The sequence below is a fragment of the Apteryx rowi genome, unplaced genomic scaffold, assembly GCF_003343035.1.
Source record: "Apteryx rowi isolate R43461 unplaced genomic scaffold, aptRow1 scaffold_152, whole genome shotgun sequence".
Lineage (NCBI taxonomy): Eukaryota > Metazoa > Chordata > Aves > Apterygiformes > Apterygidae > Apteryx > Apteryx rowi.
Window position 1 is genome coordinate 840,044 of NW_020447775.1, and position 24,441 is coordinate 864,484.

The 24,441-nt window shown below is 54.3% G+C and overlaps 1 protein-coding gene across 4 annotated transcripts in view; it reads left to right on the top strand.

The window, feature by feature from the left end:
• The first annotated feature begins 346 nt into the window (after positions 1 to 346).
• The window catches only part of SLC25A22 (solute carrier family 25 member 22), a 40,591-nt gene continuing 16,496 nt past the window's right edge, over positions 347 to 24,441 (top strand). Inside the window, exons 1-6 of one of the 4 annotated variants that reach the window (XM_026059129.1) lie at positions 347 to 386; positions 739 to 973; positions 1,873 to 1,997; positions 15,038 to 15,109; positions 16,152 to 16,270; positions 20,994 to 21,119. In XM_026059129.1, coding sequence (XP_025914914.1) covers positions 16,251 to 16,270; positions 20,994 to 21,119 — 146 coding nt within the window. In that variant the 5' untranslated portion in view covers positions 347 to 386; positions 739 to 973; positions 1,873 to 1,997; positions 15,038 to 15,109; positions 16,152 to 16,250. The other 3 variants (XM_026059130.1, XM_026059131.1, XM_026059128.1) reach the window with 3 other exon arrangements.

Here is a 24,441-nt window from a genome sequence, read left to right on the forward strand (position 1 = left end):
CCTCCCGCTGACCCTCAGGTCCACGGCGTCCCGGAGCTGTGCACCTTGGCCAGTGACTGGAGTAAATTAATGTGGTTGAGCCAGAGGCAGTGGAGCACTTCAGTTTGCAGCAGCTGAGGCTGGGCTGYGGTGCGCGAGCCCTCGGGCTGCATGAAAAGCCCAGGCACAGCCTCTTTAGTCTGTCACTTATAAGTTTATTAATATCCTGTTAGGCTTTCAGTTGGACATGCTTTTCTCCTAGCTGCCTGTATAGCCTTAACTCTGCTCCCCTGTTTAAATATGTAATACTGTGTAATGAGATGTGCCTCTGCTTTTCCTTCAGTAATAGCAATGCAGGATGGGGAAGGAGCTACCTGGCCACTGCGTCCTGTCTCCTGCTATTGCAGGTAAATGAGGAGTGGTTATTCCTTCTGCATCTGGGTATGCATTTGCCTAAATCTCTAATTCACTGTGTTCTGGGGAAATGCAGAAGCCTGCTACACCCCCCGTGTTTGCACAATTGGGCTCTCTTAGCTGTACCCAAATATCTGCACTCCCAGAAAGTTAGAGATGGAAACATGGCAATTACTTACAATGGCAAATGAGCGACAAATGCTGCCTGTGAAAGCCAGCGTGCTGTTTTTATTTCTGTTGCTCATGAATGTGCCGTACACAGCGCATACGGCTTATTGTGCGTTTCTCATGAATGGCTGCATGGGCTCTAGCCTCGCTGGAGCCGGTTGCCTTGTCTGTCTGCAGTGAACGTATCTCCGGAGCGGGGCGTGACTGGAAGCGACAGTCGGCTGCTGGAGAGGTGCCTGCGGTCTGCTATGACGATGCACGTCTGCTTCCCTGGCGCCGCGACTAGGAGAAGCCTTCTTCTGCAAGGCTGAGCCCTCTGGCTGCCCCTTATCGGAGGGGGAAGCAATATCCAGCAAAGAGCCCCTACGCGGTAGTATGGCAGCGTGCTAGAGCTGACGCTGAGTTGCTCCAGGTAATCCTAATGGGAGATAAATAACTTTTTCCTGCCCCCTTCTGTTTGCCTTCCAGCACAAAGATAGCAGGAAGGAGGAGGGGGGCTGAGTTGTCCAATACGAAACTGGGTGTTGTTTTAACCTTGCAGTATTGATTGCGGGTAGTTCCAGTTGTTGTTGAGATAAAGTAACAGGGGTGCAAAAGCTTTAGAAAACAAGGCRAAAACCCAAACAAACCCAGTGGAAAGACCTTGTCACTCTGGGTGGTTTGGATTTCTGTCTGGCAGTTTCCTCTTATGCATCTGCAAATATAAAAGCTTTGCATACTTGCTCTCTCACCACGGCTGCCCACAGGGAYATGGCTTGCTTGAGAAGGGGAAAGGCACCCGGGCAGGGATGCTTGTTCCCTGTGTCAGAGGAAACGTGAGGGGATACGGTTTATTTAATTTGCGGGGTCTGTTTTGATCTGAGTTTCATGCGGCCCGTGGTGAGCTGTTCACAGCGATGCGATCTTACGTTATTTTGTTAAGCCTTTTTGCGAGTGGTGCCTACGCTCGTTTTGGAGGCGCTGTTGCGGGTGGGTGGCTGCACCTCGTCGAGCCTCCCTGTGCTGTGCTCTTTCCTTTGGCACCAGTGCTGGCGTGTGGTGTATTGCGAGTGCTGTGTGCGTTTCTTATCTTTCCTGGGTCTGCAGCACTTATCCAGTGACCAGGAGGAGAGAGGCTGATTTCAGCCCGGGCGAGTTTCTCCGCTGCTGCGTGCATGTACCACCTTCTTGAATTCATTTCTCAGCTGCTTCGTGGTGCTGCTCCCCACGCAAGAGCAGTCGCAGTCTGCACTGAGTCATGGCCATCTTGGCAAGGCCATTTTGGCGAAGCCATTTTATACCATGTCTTTTTTCTTTTTCTTCTCTTTCCAGGGAGACTTTTTCCTAGTGTCTGAGGCAGTGTGAACCCACAGCTTTACCTTGTGTCCTGTCCGATCTGGGAGGAAGCATGTGCACGGGGGAAGGAGGCTGAAGCTGGCAGAAAGCAGAGAAGACAGGTCTCATGACCGGCCTTCGCCTAGGTTTTCAAACCAGGTTATTCAGTGATAAAAGGGAGGAGGATGTTTTGCTGCAGAACCTCCTCCCCTCCCTGTGCTAGGGGAGAGAAGGTGCATGCTTTTTAATTAGGGCGCAAAGATACGGGGCCTTTGGCAAGTCATTTTAATAGGAGAGAGGTGCTGTAAGAGTGATCTGAGTTTCGATCAAGCCAGAAGCTGGTCCTGTTGCTGTGATTCTTTGTTTTTGAGTTCAGCCACAGCTTTTTATTTTAACAAGGGGCTGTGCTGTGTCATCTCGGAGCTCGTAGCTAGGATGAGCGCTGGCTTTGCTTGGATAACTGCGGGGATGGCGGTGGTAGCATGCGGCGTGCTCAGTCTGGACCGGCRTGTCTGTCGTTTCTGTCGCTGCTGAGCACTGCGTCCCTCATCACTGCAGTGTCTGAGCCCCTCCGCCCCTTCCTGGGCGTGCTGCTTGCCATGCTGTGCCACGGCAGAGAAGATGCGGGCAGTTCCCTGCCGTCTGTTGGGCAGCAGATGGGAGAGAAACTCCTTCCCCGAGGCCGTGCGCAAACTGGGAGCGGGTTTGGTGCCCTGCTCAGCACTGTGTTCCTTGTAGTGCGGTGGTTAGAAGGGTACATGGAAAAAGAAGGAGGAGGTGTGTTTTAGGGGTGGGATACTTCGGGGGCTAACCCTGAATTTGGGTGCTGCCCCCTCCCTTGCCACAGGCTTGAAGCATGACCTTGGATAAGCAGTAAAACGTCTGTCTCCGGCCTTGTCCCCTGCCGTCCCATAGGGACAGCAGCACTCACCTTTCAGGGTTTTGCCGTTTGTTTACAAACAGCAGCGGCAGGACTGTGTGATGCGCCATAATAAACGGCCTCTCCTTCTGGGCGCTTCGTTTTCCCTTCTAGTTTTATGTCAGTCTGTTCAAGCACGGGGGTAGCTTCCTTCGCCACGTCGCGGATAAGCAGCGCTCGCCTCCGTGAGGCAACAGGAACACTTGTTGGTTCAGCTCGTTCTCTGGGAACAGCTGCTGTTTATGAAGGCTATCTTATACGGGTAATTCTTCTAAAGGACATAAAACATATTGTGTTGGCCTTCTCCTGAACTGTCCCACTCACTTTGTTAGCAGCAAAATGTGTGCCTGACCTGAGCAGCCGTTTGGTTTTCGGTATTGCTTTTTTGCAGAAAACTTACAGTGAAAACTCACCAATGCCCTGCTCTGGTTCTTCAAAACTAATGGAGAGCTGGAAGGAAATAGCTTGGATACTGAAGTGATAAGTGCTACAGAAATGCCAGACGCTGTATAAATAACTAAACTCAGCCCCCGGCCCTTCCCGAAGGAAGGATGATTTGCAGAAATACTTCAACAGATGGTCTGAATTTGGCTCTGGAAGGGGGAAACACATGCCAGGCCGCTGCCGAGCTGTGTGTGGGCACCTGCCCACGYGCGGCGTGCCGCCAGCCCGCTCCCGGGAAGGCCGAGCAACGTGCGGAGGCCCGAGGGAGGCAGCAGAGCCGACGCGCTGCTGGGGAGATGCCTCTTAGCCGAGCGGAGGCCGCAGCRTGGTCTGACCCAGGGCCCTCTTGTGCTGAGAGGTACCTGTGCACGTGGCAGTGCAAATTGGGGTGGTCCAGAGCCRGGAGCAAACGGGTCAGCCGTGGCAAAGAGCATCTGCTGCTCGGTGTGGTGTTTGGACACCCCACGTGTGTGCACGAGCTGGCAAACCCCAGGGTACCCTCAACAGCCTTGGCGTGGGAGAGGGTTTCTGCATCGCGGGCAGCAACGCTGATGGGCTGCAGTGGAGCTGCCTGTGGTGGCCAGCTTCCCGTCCCCTGATGGGATTATTGCTCCTGCAGGAAAAGGAGCAGCTGATCTCTCCACTGGCACTGGTACTGGACCCGGTGCGTTGACATCCACCATGGCAGCCGTGGGGCGGTGCGCCATCTCCCGCGGGCTCTGCCCTAGGGCAGATCCCACCCCTGCAGCCGGCTCCGGCGAGGGTGGCAAGTTGGAGCCTGGACGTCCCTGTTGCAGGYTGGGAAGCTGGGGCAGAGCAATCCATGCTGGGAGCTCCTCGCCTGCCTCACAGCCGGCTGGAGTCTCCGCYGATTCACAGCGCTCTGGGCGAGATGGGGACTGGATTGTGCCGCACACTCGGTGCCTGCTGGGCGGTGGTTGCAGTCCCCTCGGCGATTCCCAGCTCGTTGTGGAGCAGGTATAAGTTTCCCCGGGGGAAGTGCTAACCTCTTTAGGAGGAATGTGACCCGCGTGGGGCCGCTGACGTGTGTTTAGCAAGGAACCATTTTGCTGCGTTCTGAACGGCTTCGATCCCTGTTGGCGCAAGCAAGCAGCCGAGATGGGAGGAGAGAAACGTGGTTTGTTGATGCAGGAGCGGAGCAGGTACCTTCGTGTATCCGTGCAGCGGAGGGACTGGCAGCAGCAGCAGCAGTGTCCTGTGCTGTGCTGTGGCTGAGAGGCAAAGCGTATTGCTTTAACATGCCATTTAACTGGCATTTCTTCTAGTGCAGCGGGAGCATGAGTCACACTCAGCTTTCAGCAGTGGGATCTAGTGGCATAAGGCACCTTCCCGGGAAAGGTCTGCCCTAACCAGGGCTGTTGCAAAGCGTTTTGAAACCTGGGAAGATGTCCTCTGAGTACACCGTTCCTTCCCTAGGTCTTCTGCGTCGTTTCTGCTCAGCGGCCAGAAGCCAAGGGCTGCTCCTCGCTTCCCAGGCTTCTCTGCAGGTGGTTTTGTGATATTTTATTATCAGTTATTCCAGTGCTCCCATTAGGCAGCCTGCCAGGCAAGGTTACCCCGTCACCTTTAGTCTGGCTGCTAAAGGGTCAGGCCCCGATCCCCGCGCCTGCCTCTCGTTCTGGGCCAGCTCAACCATTTGTGCAGCTGCGCTGGGAACTGAGCTGGGAACAGGCCCTGCCGAAAAGGAGTTACTCTAGCTGCCGGGGGAAGGAAGAGCTCCCTCCCTTTTGTCAGCAGCCTGGATTTATGCTGGACTAGAGTGACTGGGTAGCCACAGCCTCTGCCGGGAGAGAGGATCATGTGGCCTGAGAGAGAAGCACTTCCTGGGGGTTAAAAATCCCCAGTATGGTTTTCTTTGTGAAAATATTTGTCTTCTTTGCTGACCCCCTGTTGAGACTGACAGAGCTTGTATTAGTGCTGCTCAGTATGGGACRAGCTGCTCTGTACGAGTGCCCATCCGCAGCCCTGGATCTCTCCAGGTGCCTGGCTGGAGACGCGGCATCACGTCCTTAAAATGCTCTGTAATGCACATGGCATGTTCCTTGCTGCTGGTGAAGGGTGATTGCTTCTCAGGCCTCCCGGGGATAGCCGTGTGCGCTGCCAGGTGCACGCGGTGTCAGAATAAGTGGGGGTGGGGGGGGGGGGGAAGTCTTTTGCTTTGCTCTGACACAGTCCCCTAGTGTCCGCAGGAACACGCGCATGCTTTAGAAAGTGCTCGCTGAGCACGTGTCCTTGGAGATGCAAAGAAATACGACCGACTTCCTCTCCTCTTCCTCTTCCCCTCCCTCCCGCGCGGACCGGGAGGCGGTGGCAGCGCCTGCAGACGCAGCGCAGTGCGAGCACAGCTGGCGCCGAGGAGGGCTCCTCTCCAGCCATGGCCGAGGTGAGGCATCTGGGTACCTCTGGGCTGCGGGGCCGAGAGGCTGCTTGCCTGGCTTGAGCCTCTCTCTCCCCTGCCATCCTTCCGCTTCTCCCTGCTGCTGTCTTTCCCTTCCTCTTCTCCTTTCTGAAGAGTCCTTTCCTGTTCCGACGTGGGAGGTGAACACTGTAACCCCCCCTCTCATCCCTGCTGCCAAATGGGTTTTCAGAGCCACTGGCGTTGCCTGACTAGGTCGAGCTCGCGCTGCAGTGCGAACACCGCTTCCTCGCGCCGCCCGTCTGGGCGCGCGGCTGCCCAACTTGGGGCACRCGGACGAGCCGGGTGCTGGGCGACGCGCAGCCGCCAGCGCCGCTCTGCGGCCGGAGAGCGTGCGTGTGCCAGATGGCTGCTCGTAGCGGTGCCACGCGGGCCCCGCGGCGYGGGGAGGAGGCTGCGGGAGGCCCCAGTGCTCGCGGCGCTGCAGGGTGTCAGCCGTGGGCTTGCCACGTGCCCGGCACCGTGAGGAGGGAGGCTGGAGGGGATGAGCCAACTCGCCCTTCGGAGAGGGCGTCCCGTCCCCGTCGTTGCACGAAGGGCTGGGTGACTGAGCCGGGCGTGTTAACCCGGCGGCGTGTTAACCAGGCAGCTGGACCCAGCTAGCCGTAGAGCGCGCGCCCCCGCACTGTGCCTCCGAAAGCCGTGTCGAGGCAAGCACCTTCCGCTCCTGCACGGCTGCTACGGAGGAGCCTGGGTTTGTCGTGCCCTTTGCTCCCTTTGCCCTCCGGGCACACCGGGCTTGTCTGAATTAACGTAATTAGCACATGCCTTATTAGCTCACTAAGGCACAAAGAACTCGTGTACATTTGTAGCCATGTTAAGCAGCCCCTATTAATTTAATAACCGTGTCCTCCTCATTGCGCGGCAACAGTTACTCGCCAGTGGTGACTCAGGATCAGCCAGTACTGAAGGCATTTGGGCAAGGTATGCGTGTGTGCGGTTCTCTTTTATTACGTTGCATTTTTATTAATGAGCGGGCCTGCGAAGGGAATGAGCAGCAGGCACAATAGACGGAAGGAAGCTTTCGGTGCAGGTTTGCTAAACAGCCAGCCCTGGCTGTTTCCTATGCTATATACCGTATGCAGAAAAGGATCTGTAGAGTGAATCAGCCTGATATCCTGTATGACACAGACCGGGGAGGGGGAAATAAGCTTTAGCAATCAGCACTTCAACTCCGCTTTGGTAGCGTTATGAACTAGGTCCTCTGAAAGTTGTTTGCCTTCTCTGTCTGATATTTCCCCTCAGTGAATCCTCTGGGCGGGGGTAGTGGCTGACTGCTGAAAGTGGCTGCTGTGTGCTGGCACTGCTCATAATTCAGCCTGGGAAAGAGTAAGATCCTTGTGAAAGGACAAAAAAATAGTTGCAAGCAGTTTCATTCTCTGCGGAAATGCAGACCTCCATCCCTGCTGCTAGTCTGGGTCGTGCCACGTGCAGAGCTTAGCTAGGTCCTGTGGGATGTTGCTGACACATCTATCACTGGGCTTTTTTTTTTTTTTCTTTTCTAGAAGATGCAGGTATCAAGGGTGGGTGCCAGTTAGTGCTCCTCCACCCTGGCATGATGCGGACTGTGAGACTAGGACGGTGGTGTGGGTGTCTCCATCCCTGTGGGATAGTAAGATCCTGCATTGCTTCTAAAACCAGTGAGTTATGCATTTGGGGACTCCTTTCAGCCGAGATTACTACACGCACAAAAGAGGCTTCCTGCATTTCTTCTCTGCCTTCCCCTTGCAGCGCTAATCGTGGGCCACGCTGTGCGGTAAGCACTAGTGGGAGGAGGATGAGCAGGAGTACAGGGGCTGGAGGGCAGCTGGTGTGCTTGCACAGTGTGGGTCAGTCTTTCTGCAAGCAGCTGGTGGGGCAGAGGTGCAGGTATCCCACTTGCTTTCCCTCCCTCCCATCCCTGTTTCCATTTGCCGTTTCTCTCCCTGGCAAGAACGGGTAAGCTGGGACTATCAAGGCTGAAGCTGTTCCCTGTCGTGATGAGCTGGTGCAGGAGCATGGTTGAGAAGATGAGCCTGTTACGGGCAGCTGAGCAAGGAAACCCCATGACACTGCCCAGAAGTGTGTGTGTGCCCGTGATGTGCCCTCTGACTGCAGCTGGCAGGGGACCAAGTCCTCGACTCCAGCAGAGGCAGTGGAGCTGTTCTGGCTTGTGTGAGCCAAGGATCTGGCCCTACAGGAGGGCACAGTAGGAAGAGCAAAGGACTTCGTGAGATCTCAGTGGGGTGACGGGATGGACAAGAGTCTGTGCGGAGCAGATTGGAGCAGATAAGTTTGTTTCTCTTCCTTAGTCTGTTTTCATGAAAGCCCGACACTTYTCCCAGGTCCTGTGAGCAAAGCTGCCTTGTAGTTCTGAAACTGTAGTTTCGGAAAGCCCCTGGTTTGCTATCTCTCAATGTGGGCATGTGGTCAGCAGAGCTGGCCGCAGCGCACGTGGCAGTGTTGGCATCCCCCTGGCGTGCCCTGGGTAGGTTGTGCTGCTGGTACAGAGGTACCCGTGTGCAGCCCCCAACTGGTGTAGGCAGTGCAGGAGAAATTGGATGCTGGTCAGAGGTGGCTAGTTTTTTCTGCCCCTTCCCGGGGCACTGCTTGGCTCAGTCGTTCGGAGGCTTTCCCTGTGGGATTGGAGCAGCCCGCTGGCTTGTAGCTGTTGGACACTCGGTGCACACCAGAAGGGGGAGAATTTGAAAAAAGCGTTTGCCGGTGAGATCCCCACGCTCTGTTCCCTAGCTCAGAAGAGTTTGGGGAAGGAGGGAACGGCCTTGACCTGGCTGAGTTTACCAGCAAAGACTTCATCTGCCTTCCCTCCCGTTTCCGCGTGGCGGGAGAGCCATGTGTCTGAGCTGACTCAGAAGGCCCCTTGCTGGCTGCTGGGCTGGAAGGGATGCAGCTTGATTTATAGCCCTGGAATAGCTGAAGTTGAGGCTATTTCGGGCACTCGTTTTGTTCAACACCTGCCTCGAAGAAACACAGTGGAGGGGAAACTTTCGCCTTTGCGGCCTTGGGTTTGGCCACCAAGAACCAGCACCATCCCAGAAGGACTCACTTCCAGCCATTGAACGGGAACAGCTCTGTGGGTGTTTGTGTCTCGCTCTGATGAGATAATGCCACGATTTGGGCCGGAAGAGGTGCTTTTTCTTCCCAGCAGAGCCACTGAAGCCCCGTTCTTTTAGAGGAGAGCAATCTGCTGAGAGCCAGGAACCGTATTTTTGTCGCTGACGGGGACTGAATGGGCCCTTTCACAGCCCAGGACCTCAGCTCAGCCCTGTCTGCCTCGCTCCTACTGAGYGAGCTCGAATCCAACCCTTGTTTTTTCCCTTGGGCTCCTTGGTTGTTATTTTTTTTTTTTAATTACTGCTTTGTACATGGTGATTATTTTAAACTCGAGGGGAAGGGGGGGAGGAAGCTTTTTTTCTATTCTGCCAGTCTCTTGGCAGAGTACCTGAGTGATCTGCACCATTTAGCTTCTCTGTGTGTGGAAAGTCCTTCCAGATCAAAGGGTTGGTCTGTCTGGCTGTCACTGTCGGTTTTGGTTCTGCCGTTTCTTTGTGTACAGGGCCGTTTCAGAGCACTGAAAAGGAAATGCTCTTTCTTGCTTGTTTTATATAAATTCTTGGTCACTTTCCCAGCCCTGTCTCCCATCTGCCAAGCTCCAGCTTCTCTGTTAACCTGTCCTCTTCCTCCAGCCAGTGCTGCCTTTCTCTTCGGCTGTAGTTTCATTAAAGCTGGCATGGAGAACAGATCCAGGGTAGGATGKGTTTAAAACTAGTTTGAACTGACCCAGCTCACTGTATGAGGACATGATATCTCAGGTGGCACTTGGAAGGGGGATCACAGGCAATATGCACCCATTTATGTCATCCAAAGATGTTTAGCTCCCATTGGTTCCTTGCCTCCGCTCAGTCTTGCCAGGGTGCTGCGGGCACTTTTAGACCTGCTCTATTTCTCCCCCATGGAGGAAGGCGTTATTTCCTTCCAGGAGCGTTTTAACCTGTGGTCCTTCTATGGAGCAGGACTCTGCTACATGTGCTCAGGGAGATGATTGCAAGGTCATTTGTCCTTCTGCAGTCTTCCCTCTGCTCCTCTTGGCTCAGCAGCCCTGATGCCTTGGACAGCCAGAGCCCTCAGCTTCGCTGCGCGAGCCCCGGGTGAGTCGCTTCCCCTAACGCCTGTCCTTGCTCATCCAGTCTCATAGTTGGGCTGCAAAACCTCAGGACAGGGACTGCCCTTCACTAAAGGTCTGGGCAGCCTCTAGCATAAAAGGTCCCAGATCTGCACGGGGGCCTCTTGGTGCTGCTGCAGTGTTGAGACCTAAGCCCTGCTTAAGACAAATGCCAGCTTTCCGCCTGTTGGTCCAGGGCGGTTTCCCAAGTCACACAAAGTTTAAGGGTGTATTTGGTGTTGGTTCCTGGTCGGCACAGACCTGCTCCTCCAGTCCTTCCATCTCTGACTTGAGTGCAGGTGGCTTGGTGTTATGCAGGTGATGGGTCGCCCTTTGCCAGCCTCGCTGCCCAGCGGGAGCCGTGTGTGCCCGGGTAACTGTTTGGGGAGTTATTTGGCATTAGGGACACGTGACCCGAGCTCTGTTTCCTAAGCTGTCGTTGCGCAGAGCCGAGGGGTGTGAGGAGGAGGCTGTACTGGTGCAAGCAGAGGCCTCTGCAGAACTCCCCCTGTTAAGCAATCAGACAGCCGGTGCCGCAGCAAACAGCTTCTGCACAAATCTAAGCAAGTCACTGGCTGTTTGGCCTTGCTCAGGCAACGGGAGGAGCCTTTGCTTTGTCAGTCCCGGAGAGGGAGGTTCTCCTGGATGGAAAGGCATTTATTTCTCTGGCGCTTTGCAGTGCCTTTTGGAGGTGTTTCTCCAAGCCTTAGCTCTCACAGAGATAACAGTAGGTGCTCGCGGTCTAGACTTATCACTTAAGGTTTCTTAGCAAAGCAGGCAAAACTGAATGTACTGGGAAAGAAGGCCAGCCTGTTGCACGACCAGGATGGAGAGCCTGAAGGGGAGAGCGTGGGAAAATTGGGTGTGTTCCTCCTGCTGCTGCAGCCTGGAGGTAGGAGTGATCCCCACCTCCTTCCCTGCTTTTCTCCCTTCCTTTCAGGTAATACCTGCTGCTCTGCACACCTCGATCCTTCCTTTGGAGACAGCCACTAGCTGAGCTTTTCCCAGCTTGACCACGGCTGCTCAGATGGCAGGAGTGTTGCTAGGAGCAGTGAAATGGCTGTCCCCTCTCTTCAACAGCTCTGTTTCACTTTGCTTTGAGCTGGCCCTGGTGACTGCAGCCAGAGGGTGAATCTGGGGAGACAGAGCTGCCCCCAGTCCGCTGTGGGACGCTTGGCCCCATGATGGGATGGTTGGTTGGACCAGCTCACAAGAAGCTCCTGAGTGGGAGGTCCCCTCCTGGGACGCTCCTGCGGGGAACTACACCGGTCCAGGTGGGCAGAGGATGTGGTGGGCAAGCGCTTCCGTTAAGGCATTAGACTGTTTTTGTTTGTGGCTCGTTTTTTTTTTTTCCCCTAAGGCAAAATGTCAAGGGAGCAGGATATTCCTCAAACTGCAAGTCATGGTTGGAAATCCTGTCCGAAGGCGAAGGGCGAGGCAGAGCTGGGGCGAGGTGTCAGGAGCCTTTGCTGCCGGCTGGGGATTTTGGGGCCCCCTTTTTTCCCTCTCTGCAGACATCCAGGTGAACCTGTGCTGCCACCTCGTGTGTTTGCAAAGCCAAATGCCTTGGTAACGTGCCCTTATCCTGGGGACTCTGATGCATCTCTAGGGGGCTGCCGGGTCCTGGGGCTCAGCCTCCCCGCTGTCCTGCAAGCTGAGCGGGCGCCAGGCCTGTCCCCTCTGTGCCACGTGTGGCCAACGCCAACGGGGCAGGCGGGTGGCGCAGCGCCTCCCTGCTGGGACTTTGGCCTGCCATCCACCGGAGGCGAGCGGGGCTGCTGCCCTGGGCTGGGTTTGCATCTGCTCTCAAGGCACATGGAAAGTCGTGCAAGGGAGTCCCGGTTTTCCGCTTGTGCCATTTATTTGCAAGTGAAGGTGGTAGTCTGAACGTCTGTTTTTGGTGATGTCTTCCAGCATATGCCAGCCTCAGGCTCGGTCCATCAGTGTGGGGCTGCTGGCAAGGAGGTAGCCTGGAAACGAGAGGGGCAGCGCAGGGCAGGAGACTCGGCTCCTGGAGGTGTTGGGTGCCTGTTTTTCCATCCAGACTTCGTGGGTGCTGCAGGCGACCAGGGTTGCTGTCCAAAGCCTGCATTTCAGTCTTTGCAGCTGCCCCTAGATATGTGGGAGAGGGACTCGTGACATCCGTGCATTAGTCCCATGCTTGATAGGGCCAGATGGGAGCTCTGGAAGGAGCTGACTCCAGTGACCACGTGCTGTACGAGAGGGTCCTAATTCTTTTCCCTGTTTCACCATACCATTTTGGGTGTCCTGGCCAGCCTCATTGGCAAAAGCATTGCTGCCCAGGGAGAGCCAAATGGATCCCTCTCAGGCACAGTGGGTCTGTGTGTGTGTGAATGCTGAAATCCATGAGGAATTGTGGACATGGCCTCCCACCGCAGCAGAAAGGATGCTTGCTCTCCCTTCTGCGATACCTGAAACGTCTCAGCCAAGCCGCCCCAGACAAGTGACGGTTTCTTTCTTCCCTCCCTATCTAAGGGAAAGGAGAGGGAAATTTCTTCCCGAGTGCTTACGAGTGCAGAGGGCTGGTGGATGAAGCCAAATGCGTCACCGTTCAGGTGGAGGGTGGTGTTCTGCTGAGTGTTGGTGCACTGAGAGTGTCCTTGCAGCGATCAGGACAGATGGGTCTAAAAAACACTTCCAGACCAGTGTCTTTACAACGGTGGATCTCATGGGGGGTGTTAGTTCGGCTGTCTGCATACCCTGAGTGTGTGTCTGCATACCCTGAGTGTGTGTCTGACGGAGCAGCGGGGCCCCAGGGATGAATGGGGACAGGGAGACCCGAGTTTGGACTCCTCCTTTACCCAAACCAGGGCAGTCCTTCATTGCACAGCGAAGGCATCGGAGACGAGCAGAGATACCCCCCCAGGCGATTTTCGCCCTGCTCCCTCACCTTGCTCGCTGTGCAAACGGCACGCTTGGCAGGACTGTGTGTGCCTGGTCCATGCCCCAGAAGGGGCTGTAATTTTCTGATAAGCACTTTTCCTTCGGGTGATAAGGCGGGAGAAACAAAGGTTAATAGTTGAGCCCAGTGCCCCGGCTGGTTAGTACCACAGCTGGTCCGAGGTACGCAACGGTTGGCTGTCCTGAAGAAGACCTCCTTACAGGTGGGGAAGAGACAGCCTGGGTAAGGTAGGCGCAGTGGTGTGTGGGCAAGGAAGGGGAGCAAAACAGGACTGTTYTGGCAGAGGTGGAGGTTGCGAGGACCAGACCCATCCGAAGCTGGCTGTGGTACCCCCTGAGGCAGCCAGATATGCTGGCTCTCTCTCTGGGCCTGGTTATTTGGGAGCCAGGTAGTTGGGAGAGAGGGGAGACTGGCTTGAAGGAGCTCCTGGGCTTTGGAAGGGCTGGGGCAAAGCAAAGGGCCATTTTTGTTTTGGGACCTCCTTTCAAACAGGCTGGGGAAGCCCTTCAGGTCTGTAAGGCTGAGCAGAGGGCTTTTGGCTGCATGCATCCGGCACAAGATATTAGTAGGGTTGCTTCCCTGGACTTGAAACCCTGTCTGCGCAAGGAGTTTGCGATGATGTGGTATCCCTGGTGGATAAACGCTGGTGGAAAACCTGTAGGGACAGGAGAAGTGCAAGGCTGTGAGTTGTAGTGCAGAGCACTCACGCTGTGGCTGGACGAAACGGAGAGCTTCTCTGCACCGGGCAGCGCGGGTGTCACGCAGCATCGGTGCGGGCCATCCGCGCCGATCCTCCGCCTAGCGCTGAGGCGCTTCCCTGCGCTGCGATGTGCACATCGTCCTAAAACTAATTTGCTCCATCATTTTAATAAATGTTGAAGGGAGATCCTGGCGTGTGGGTAATGGGGCATTAATCCATGCCTTGCTGTGTTAACAGCACTCTAGGAAGGAATTAATGCCACATAATTCATCGCCTCTGCGACTCTTGCTCTCTTAATTATGGCTCGTATGATTTAGGAACACCCTTCTGTTAGGGCTTCCCAGTCTCTTCTGCTTTAGGGAAGGCCTCTTGGTTTCTTGGTTTTCTTGCCCCCTCCCCTGCTACCAGTTTCCTCCAGACTCCTCCTTTACTTGCGCCGTGGAGGGTCCCGGTCCCAGCAGTGCCCTCGTCCGCCTGGCCCTAATACAGAGACTTTGAGGTGTGAACTTCTGGGTGCTGCTCCCCTGCCCCGGTCCAGGTGCTGATCGGAGGTTTCCCGGGAACAGGCAAGCCCTCCTCACTGACCCTGCTCCTTGCTCCTCTTCTCCTTTATTTTTATTTTTATTTTTTATTTTTAAGTGAGTTTTGAACCTGTTTGGCTGCAAAAGCGCTGCTTGACCGCTTTTGTTTGCATTTTTTGGCTTCAAAGAGCACTGCATTCCTGGGAGGATATTCCTCAGTCTCTGCCTAATCTCCTTCCTTTGTAGGATAAATGTACAGTGTCTTTCTACTATAATAGTTATTTTCCTGCCCTGGGAGGGACTGGGATCTGGTGAGGCCCTACCCAGCCACCTACCCAGCCGGGGCACCTGAGGCTTCATGGGTCGCCAGTTTTTGAAGGACTCAAGGAACTCTGTTGTTCCCAGCAAAGCGCTCGGGGGAGTTTGCAGTGGCTTTGGCTTTGTTTTGCAAACGGTGATCTGTTGGAGCTCTGTCTAAACAGAGCTCAAGTCAGCTTTCCACTTCAGTGCATTAAAATCCCCGGGCAATGAGCATTCAGGCCTCTGCCCTGCCAGGTGCTGTATAAACACTTATCAAGTGGTCGTGTCTGCTGTGAAACGATGGCCCCCGCTTCCTTGCCCTCGCTCGCCTGCTAGCTGAGTTACCTCTGCTGGGGGAGCCGATGTTAGTGGTGGCACTTGGTGGCCATGCAGCCTGTTCCCTGGCTGGATCTGGGTGCGCCGCACCGAGGCAGTCGATATCTGAGGATGCTGGGAACAGGCCACGAGGACTGCTCCGTGCGGAGATTTCGTCCAGAGTTGCTGCATCAGTAAACGCAAATATCCTATTCAGGGTAGAGATGTTATCAAGGGAGTTTTCATGGTTCAGGGCTTGTATATGCCGGGGTTACAGGCTTGAAACAATAGCTGGTCTTGCCGGTCTCTCTGTATTTGTGTGTGTGTGGTTTTATATTTGGGTCTTATTCTGATTAAATTGATGGGCAAGCAAACTACTCTTGTGGACATGCATCTGAAAACACATGCAGAGGAAGATTTATGTGATTTTTTTTCACTTAGGAAGTGCAGACAGGACCTCAGCTGATCTCTAGAGATTTTTAAGGCACACTTCCTCCGCTTACTTGAGAGCAGGTAAGAAACTGGCTGTAAGGGATCCCACAAGGAGAGGGAGGTGCATAGTGTGGTGTAGACGGGGAGGTTGGGCTTTCGTATTTTGGAAAGGAGCCTGCCCTTAGTGGGGTCAGTGCAGTGGGCTCATTTGGCTTCRGCTGAATCTGGGAATCCAAGTGAAAAGGGAGGTTTAGTCCCGCTTAATCCAAGAGCAGAAGCCTGAAAGCCACTTTGCTGAACCGCCGTGGTCTAGGAAAGCTTCTGCAGTCGGGGGCAAATTTCATTCCTGAGGCAAAGGACAAAGATTTCCTCCTCTCCTGGCTCACCACCCAGGTGGCAGCTAGGGAGGGGCGCTGTGGAGAGCGGCTGGGTGACATCTGCCAGCTCTCCTTAAAAAACAGGCATTATGAGCCTTCAAGAGACCTGTTTCCTGCAGACTTGTAACTTCGGTACTGTGCCAGCAGGCACCAAGCGCAAGGAACGGGGCAAGGTGCAAAGTCCCATGAATATACTGGGGAGGGTGAGGCGCTATTTAAAAGATTGCGTTGGCCCAAGACTGGGCTCGGACTGTCCATTTGGGTTGGAAAGAAGAGGCTGCAGACGGTACTGCTGTGCCCGGTGCTGCGCAGAGCTTGTGCGCTGCCTTGCTGCTGCCTGTCCTCACGTGCCACTGGAGCCTGCCTGCTCCAGGGTGACTCTTCCCTCTATAGCAGCAAGAAGGCCTCTTTGGGAAGGTCTGTCTCTCTTAAAAGTAAGAGAGACTGTGCAATTAACCCATCTTCCTCTCTGAATCCAGTGCCTGAACACAGCTTCTGGCCAGTCCACCCTGTTGGAGCCAGGAGATGAATATATTTATATATATATATATATATGTGTGTGTGTGTGCATATATATATATGTCTACAGCTCCCTCAGGAGCTCAGTCAGCAGATGCTGTCTCAGTCCAAGGAGACCAGGTGCTCTCCTGAGTCATTTTTTCCGCAGCCTGCCCAGAAGGACCAGAGCTTCAGAACAGTGCAAGTGGCTAGTTCTCAACTTTGTCTCCTTGGTGTCTCCTTCCCAGGAAGAAACCCTGAACCCTTAGAAGCAGTGACTGAAGAGGAAGTTAAGGAACAACCGGAAGGAACAAACCCATTTCATAACAAGATCAAGTTTGAATTAAATGGCTGATAAACAGATCAGGTAACTTTTTTTTTAATTGTTGAATTGTTGGTTTTGCTTTAGATTTTTCTTTTCTAGTCTTTCAAACTCAGTCCCTTTTGTGATACAGGTAGCTGGAGGAGATCCCTTGATCGTTTCTTCTGGTTGTAAACGGCTCTGATTCCTTCTTTGCTCCTCTCTCAACTGCTTTTTTCAGTCTTTGCTTCTCTCCTCATGTTTTATGTCTTCCTCCTGTTGTCACATTTCTGTTTTCTTCAGCTCTTCCTTCTCGCTGCTTGTTTCTTTCTTCCCTTTGCTTTCTGCCCTGCATGACCAAGTTCCTTTTTGCTTCACCCTTCAAAGGTCAGGTTGACCTGCTGACTTCAGCTTGCTGACGTCGAGGGAGCAAAGCCAGCTCTTTGACCAGCTGATGATCTGGTGCTTTTAATTAAAAACTCCCCATAGATGCATCCTTGTACCCTTCCTTTAAAGCCATTGATGGCTTGAGTGATTGTAGGATCATGAAGTACCAATGTGTGGCCATTGCCAAGTTTAAAATAGCTGGTGACACTTAAGTGCGCAGCAGGAATTTAAGAGCCTTGGCCCTGGCACATGTAAAGGCTGGATTTGACTTCTCCCTGGAAGTGAATTGAGATGTCTTATTAGAAAAGACACTGCCAATTTTACCCTTAGCTTCCTAGGAGCTGGGTCAGATTGCACAGTCCTGCACGTGGGTTTAACTTTCTGCTGCTTGTGAAGTTGCTCCAGATAAATGACTCATTTGTGCCTTGGGATTTCTGTTTTTCTGTGTCCCTCTCCTAACACCTACCTTCCCAGGTTACCACCTAGGGCAGGAGGGAAGCAGGTGGCCTAGGACAGTGGGTGAATGCTACCTGGTGACAGAGGGCCAGGATCTGGCAATGCTTGAGTACTACAGGAAGGAGGGCTGCCCCTTCTCAGTGTTTGCCACAATTTGGATTCTTTTTATTTTATTTTTTTCCCCACCCCTCTCCTTTCTGGGAGCGAAAGCAGTCCTGAGCTGCACTGATAACAAGACAGCGTTGCAGAGTGTTTATGTGCCTAGATTTGCCTGTCATCAGTTATGCGATTTCAGGAGCACTTGGCACTGTTCTGTTATACCACCAAAGCGTGCGCTGAGATTCACCTCCGCCAGCCTGACAGATGCAGGTCCCTGATAGCCTCAGCAGAGTGAAAGGGGCAGATGTCCGTGGCCGTTTGAGGGGAGCTGGGAGCCTAGTATTTTAAGGCAGGGGAGATGCGTCCTCCAAGATCTCCTCCCACCTTTCCAGTGTGCTTTTGGCAGTGTGAACAGGAGCCTGCTGGCTGCGGGGGCTGATTAAAGGGCTGAGGAGAAGCATAAGGAGAACCGAGGTGTCTTTCTATCCCTTCTGGTGTAAAACTGAGCAAGTGGCTGTATTTGTGTGCTAGCCTGTGTCTATCATCCCTTAGCAAAATGAGACTGACACCAGAAGACTCCACAGCAGTAGCTTGCTGCAAGGTGAGATCAAGAGCATTGCATTTCTACAGTTCTGCCCGTGTAACTTCATCTGAGCGCAAGGAGAGCTGTTCCCCAGATGCTGCCTCATTATCTGTCTGTTCTAGTCTCTCCGCATTGCTCATGGGGGAGCCTGAATTGTTGGATTCGGATGCAGTGGGAGTGTTAAGCAAGGGTTTCTCATCCACAGATAGGATGAGAGGCTCACTGCAGCCCATGTTGCTCCAAGTTTTTTGGCTTGCCCAGACACATCAGACTATTCCCCTTTCTTGTGGGGGTCTGCGCTGAAATCGGTGAATCTTTTGCACCTGCAGTGCTGGCGGGCAACATGTTTGCCGCAAGTCTGTCTCACTCCCACCTGATGAAAACGCTGTGATGATTTTGCTGTTGGAACAAGTAGAGGCAAGCGTCTGCCTGCCCCAGGTGTTTCACAGACACACGGAGAAGCTGTGGCAGCACCAAGACTGGAAAGGGGCCTTGGTGGCATTTGTAACTTGCAGACTGTGACCTGCCAGTGGTGACTTTGGAGCTGAATTTGGGCAAGCTGATGAGATCCCGTCTTGTGTTGTCTGCATGGACACCGTGCACTGGCTGAACTCTGTTTGAAATACCCTCCTTCCCAGTGGAGTCTCCCTCTTGACATGACCTTCATCTGGTCCCTAGCCTCAGCATTCAGTTGGACTTTGGTTTAGATGAGGAGAGAGCTGTGATGCGAAGCCTATTATTTGCTGAACTTTTCCCTTACCCTGAGATAAAATGAGCGTAGGAGTTCACAAGCACATCTGTTCCCTTCTCAGGCTGTGGTGCAAAGATCCTCAAGGCAGCAGAGTCTCGAGCGGGTGAGACTGGAGCGTGGCACAGCTCTGAGCTAATACACTAATTTGGGCATGACTTTCTAATGCGCTGTGCTTGATTTTAATCTCGGTCAGCACCATCTYGCTTGTGAATCGGGGCTGAGCTTGGGTCTGTCTGCCCAGCCTTGGCATCTCTTCTGCCAGCCCCGGGGCTGCGTGTGCACGCTGTATCAGTGTGGGTGTTGAGGAGGAAGYGGCTCGGACTGCCTGCGAACGGAGGCTGCAGGGAATTTCCTGGAGTGTCAAGTTCTCTCTTTGCACTTGCGGGCAAGGTTTTTTTTTTTCTTTTTTCTTCCCCCTCCACTCCTCTCTGCTTCCCCCGGAGAGATCTCCAGTTATAACCCTGAGTCTTCATACACTGCGTTTCCATCAGGCCTGGAGCAGAGAGGCAGCCCTCTCCGCACGGCCAGTTATCGATCCTCTCTGCCGTCCGCCCTTGTTGCAGAGCGTGTGGGAAGGCCTCTGTGGGGGCAGCGCTTGCAGAGCCTCAGCCCGCTGCGTGGTGGCCAGCCTCGCTGCTGCTTTTCCCAGTGGATATGCCAGGCTGTGCCCCCATCCGGAGCAGGGCTTTGCCGGATGTCGCTGCCATGGCAGGGAGTGTGCTGGGGTCCCGACAGCAGGGCTCAGCCTCRCGGGCAGTCCGGTGGTATTGCTGTAGCCTGCTCGCCCGGCGGCAATCTAGGATGGCTGTCAGCCGTCGGTTTAATATCCGACACCTGCTGTGCGCAGGGAGCCGTAGCCTGGGCTTTACTGGAGGGAGCTGACTCAAACAGGCTTCCTTTGTCTCTGCGCGTGGTGGTTTATCGAGCATGTAAACGCTGGACGCTCGGCGTAATTGCATTTGCTGGGAGCTTGCGTTTCGCTGGTCTGGCTTTAGCTCCGTGCTACTTGCAGATTCCAAGAATTCCCTGTGGGAATAGAAAGGCGGGTGGAAAAAGCCCCATGTTTTGGAGCATGTGCCAGGCTTTGATTTCCCCCATAGGTATGAGCTCACGTCTCTGTGTCTGCACGCGATCAGCTGGCCCACCGTGGCCGTGCCGGCTGCCAGCCCCGTGGTTTCGCTGGGGCGGCAGCTCGCGTGTGCTCTGCCCCGGGCTGTGGGTCTGGGAGCAGCGCGGGAAGCGGCTCCCCAGCTCAGCAGCCGTCTGTGCCTCGGCTGCCAGCTGGGCGCTTCTGGCTGCTCCCTCCCACGCGATGTTAGCGGCTGACGTGTCACGAACCGCCGGCTAGGARTGTATCTGATTGCAGTGCTGAAAAGCATTTGCCTGCAGCCCTGCCGGCTGGGATGCCATCAGGCCCTAGGTAGAGTCGGTCCACACGGTAGATGGTCCAGCACTTTTTTTCTCCTCAAGAGACTACAGGAGCCCTTGGGTCCTGGGGAGCTTTCTGTTCCCCACTCCCTGTTGTTTGGATCTGATGCCAGATTTCATGAATTCAGGGCTGGAACAAATGGATTTTTTAACCTTGGCCCTGTGCAGCTTGTCGCCCAGGGCCTGGCTCTCCTTATGGGCCTTGTTCCTCCTGGGTCTGCTGAGGGTTCTACCGGGACCTCATCCCTTTCTTCTTCCCGAAATGAATCCCGGCTGCTTCTTGCAGGGGTTTCTTGCTCAGCAGGTCTCTGGGCACTGCAAGAGCAGAGTGGCGTTGGCCCTGCCCCACAGCTGGAAGGGAGCAGGGATGGAGGCTGCCCGGGAAAGGGCTGGAGGGGTGGATTTTGGAGGCAGCACTTCTGCTCCTTCCCTGTCCCGCCTGCCAGTGGCTCTGAGCTTTTGCAGGCATCCCTGAGAGGAGGGACAAGGCCAAATTTTGGTGATGCTGCACTTATGGCTGCTGTGTGTGGTGGGTTTTTTTTTGTTATTTAGTTTTTGTCTGAGAACTATCTTGCGGCATTAGGAGAGTGGGAGCCTTGGCACGTTCACGGGGTCGAAACAGGGAGGAAAGACAGCTTATCGCCTGCCTCTTCCGGGAGGCAGGGGAGGGATAAGGGGGCCCAGCTCTGCAAGCCCCAGCCTGGTGCCTCGTTCACAAGGTTCCCCTTCATGGCTGGAAGGAAGAAGTGGTTAAAGGATACTTGTTCTTGCCTCGAAATCAAGGCAGCGGGGAGGCAGGGTTTTGCCTGGCTGCCAGCGATGTGTGGCTCAGCTGGTTGGTTCCCGCTCCCCTGAGCAGTGGTTCGTCCTGCTGCTACGTGCCTCTCCCCTCCTCCCCGTACATGCAGCAAGGGCCGGGCTTTGCCTTGAGGCAGAGCTCCCTGCCTGCTGGGGAGGGACAGCGTTGTCGCATGGCAGTGTGTTGGTTTTTTGGTCGTAAAAGGGCAGCGTTGTTTGCTCTTTCACTCACCTAAAGTTATCTCAGTGCTAAGGCATCTGGTTTTGTGTGTCTTGTCCCCTTACAGTTTACCTGCCAAGCTGATCAATGGAGGGATAGCTGGGCTCATCGGGGTCACCTGTGTATTTCCCATTGACTTGGCAAAAACCCGTCTGCAGAACCAGCAGAATGGCCAGCGGATGTACACCAGCATGTGAGTACCGCGGGCGCGGGCAGCTTCCCCGGGGGCTCTCGCTGGGGAATCCTGCTGCCTTGTTACCTCGTTCAGGTGAGATCAGCGTTTCTAGGAACCGGGCTGTCCCTGGGAAAGCCAGGGCTCAAAGCAAGCCGTGCTAGAGCAAATAAAGCAGTTCTTCAGGCTGCCGAGCCCAGCAGGTGAGACTTCTGCTGAGGGCACGTCTGTTTTTCTGTCTCATGCTTGGGAGCAGCGTGTTCTCTGCTGTCAGCACCGGCCAAAAGGGCAGGAGGTCTCTGGGCCAAAATGCAAGGAGCCTGGCTTGGTTCTCTGCTGTGCTGCAGCCAGGTGCAGGAGGGAGTTTCTGGCTCTCTTCCACTTCCATGACTGTCATATTGGAGGTAACAATCCTTTCCTTTGCTTTATCAGTTTAGAAAAAGGAAGCCATCGCCCATTCCTTGTCTAGAGCACTGCATGCAGCCCTTTTGAGGGAACACAGGTTGTCACACACTGTAGTTACCCCATCAGTCCTATGTCCAAAAATCACGCGCTGCAGGCTGTGTGAAATGAAGGCACAAGTGTACCCAGCCCACCAGATTCACCTGTGACTTGAGAGATGCGTAGGGCTGTGTGTCTGCTGTCGGGGTGGGTACAGCGCACTTTGGGTACAGCACAAGGCGTGAGGGAGACCGATGCTCTCGGGTAGCATCGCTTTGAGATAATCCTGGGTGGAGGCTGGAGCTCTGGCCACACTTCTTAAGTTCAGAGCTGGAACAGAGACTCCCGTCAGTGTGTCTACAGCTGCTGTTGCCCAGTTCTGTGGTGGTTGTGTGGGTGGCATAGTCTCTCTGGGAAAGGGGCAAGAAGTTCAGTACTGTCCCTGAGTAGTTCTTCCTTTTTGCCCATAAGGACAGCGAGTGTTTGTTCGCCGCTCTTCCCCCAGCGCGTGCTTTCACAACACTACAGGGGCAGTGTTGCTTTATGTGAGAGGTGCAATATGATCAGTAGATGTGCAAGGGGTAGTTGGAGAGACTCACTGGGTTCCTATAGAAACACTGTCTCCAGGGCTAGATCTGCATGAAAGAGAGCCTTGGGGATTTCTGCAGATCACTCCTTTTATTAGCAAAACACATGGAACTGCCTTTAAAATATAGAAATGCACGAGCATGTGTGCACAGAAAGACAGCTCTTTGCCTTCTGCATTCATCTACGCATCGAGGAAGTGGACACCACGAAGAAGAAGGCTTCTTTAATGGGCTTAGATTTAGCACAGTTGGCAAAGCTTGCCCTGGGTAGGAAAGGTGGGACGAGGTACCCCAGAGCTGTGCAGAGAGATGTTATGCTGGAGACAGCTTTGGGACCTACTTGAAATCGGAGGAGACCTGTGAAATGGTGCTGATTCTTTGGATAGTGATTTGTTTGCACTTGTAGCTGCAGTGGAAGTGAACTTGGCCTCAGTGAGCCCAGCCATTGCAAGCAGTAGCTGAGGAAGAGCTCAGGCCAGGAGCTGAGCTACAAGGGTGATGATGGTCCCTCAGCAGCCTCTTTCCTGCACTGCTTTCCTCTCYGCTGCAGCAGTGGTCAAGAGCTCCTACCACTAAGTCACAGAATGACAGAATAGTTGTGGCTAGAAGGGACCTCTGGAGATCAGTTAGTTCAACCCCCCTGCTCAAGCAGGGTCACCTAGAGCAGATTGCCCAGGACTGTAACCAGTTGGGTTTTAAATATCTCCAAGGAGGGAGACTCCACAACCTCTCTGTGGGTGTTCAACCACCCACACAGTGAAGTGTTTTCTTGTGTTCAAGCGGAATTTCCTGTATTTCGGTTTGTGCCCATTTCCTCTCATTCTGTCACTGGGCACCACTGAGAGGAGTCTGGCCCCATCCCCTTTACACCCTCCCATCAGGTATTTATAAACGTTGATAAGATGCCCCTGAGCCTTCTCTTCTCCAGGCTGAACAATTCCAGCGCTCTCAGCCTCCCCTTGTATGGGAGATGCTCCACTCTCTTAATCATCTTAGCGGCCCTTTGCTAGACTTGCTCCAGCAGGTCCATGTCTCTCTTGTACTGGGGAGCCCAGCACTGGGCACAGCACTCCAGGTGTGCCCACACCAGGGCTGAGTAGAGGTGGAGGATCGTCTCCCTCCACCTCCTGGCAATCCTCTGCCTAATGCAGCCAGGATACTGCTGGCCTCCTTTGCCACAAGGGCACATTGCTGGTCGACTTGATGTCCACCAGGACTCCTAGGTCCTTCTCTGCAGAGCTGCTCTCCCGGCGGTCAGCATCAGCCTGTACTGGTGCCTGGCGTTATTCCTCCCCAGGTCCAGGTCTTGGCGTTTCCCTGTATTGAACTTCATGAGGTTTCTCTCTGCACATTTCTCCAGCCTGCTGAGGTCCCTCTGAATGGCAGCACAGCCCTCTGGCGTATCAGCTGCTCTCCTCCGTTTTGTCTGCTCTCTGGGATTGGAAGATGCTTTGTCACAGGAACCAGAAATAGGCCTTAGTTTTCCAAAAGCGCTGATAATGTTGAGGTGGGGAGAAGGGGCAGGGACTGAAGATGACCTGTGACCTGTCCTCCTACCTTCTTGTTCAGCAGTAGTATGTTGATAGTTTTAGTTATTGGGCCTCCTYGTTCTAGCTGGCGGCATGCAGTTATGTATGAGCTTAGGTTGTAGTTCTTGGCCTGCCGGAGCAGCCTGGTGCTTCCCTTGACACTTACAGCACTCTGCTCCCCGTGTTGCCTGGGTGTGCTGTCAGGATGCGGCCTCCTGCCTCACCTCGTGTCTAGCTTTTGTTGTGCCCCGCTCCAGCCGCTGCTGCGGTTCACATCTCTTCCCTGACCTGCCTGCTGATGAGTGGCCGGCGATGAAGAGCGCAGTGTGCAGTGGTCCCTTGGCATTGAAGCAGGACGGGGGATTTGTTGGCCCTGACCCTGGGACCCCATGCCAGGGTGCCTTCACTCTGGGAGGGGGCTCAGCAGGAGGGAGGCTTTTAATCTCCAGCAAGAGAGTGCAGATCTGCTCTGGAGCAGAACGGAGCCTGGCTGGGCTGTGTGATGAGATGCCATTGAGGAATATGGGGGTTTTACCAGTGTTTTTGAGCTGGCTCCTGCTAGGAGCCTGAGACAAAGCCTGAAAAACAACAAGCCCTGCAGAAGATGCTGCTCTGATGCTGGCAGCAGCTGTCGGGAAAGTGAGCTTGGACTGGTGGGGTGAGTTCAGGATGGATGAAAGAGGGCAGTCTTTTGGGGGCCAGCGGAGATAAGGACGTGATGGTGGTAACGGCTTCCAGATAACACCGGGCCATCCTGTGTCCTGCCCCAACAGACAAGGGGAAGAC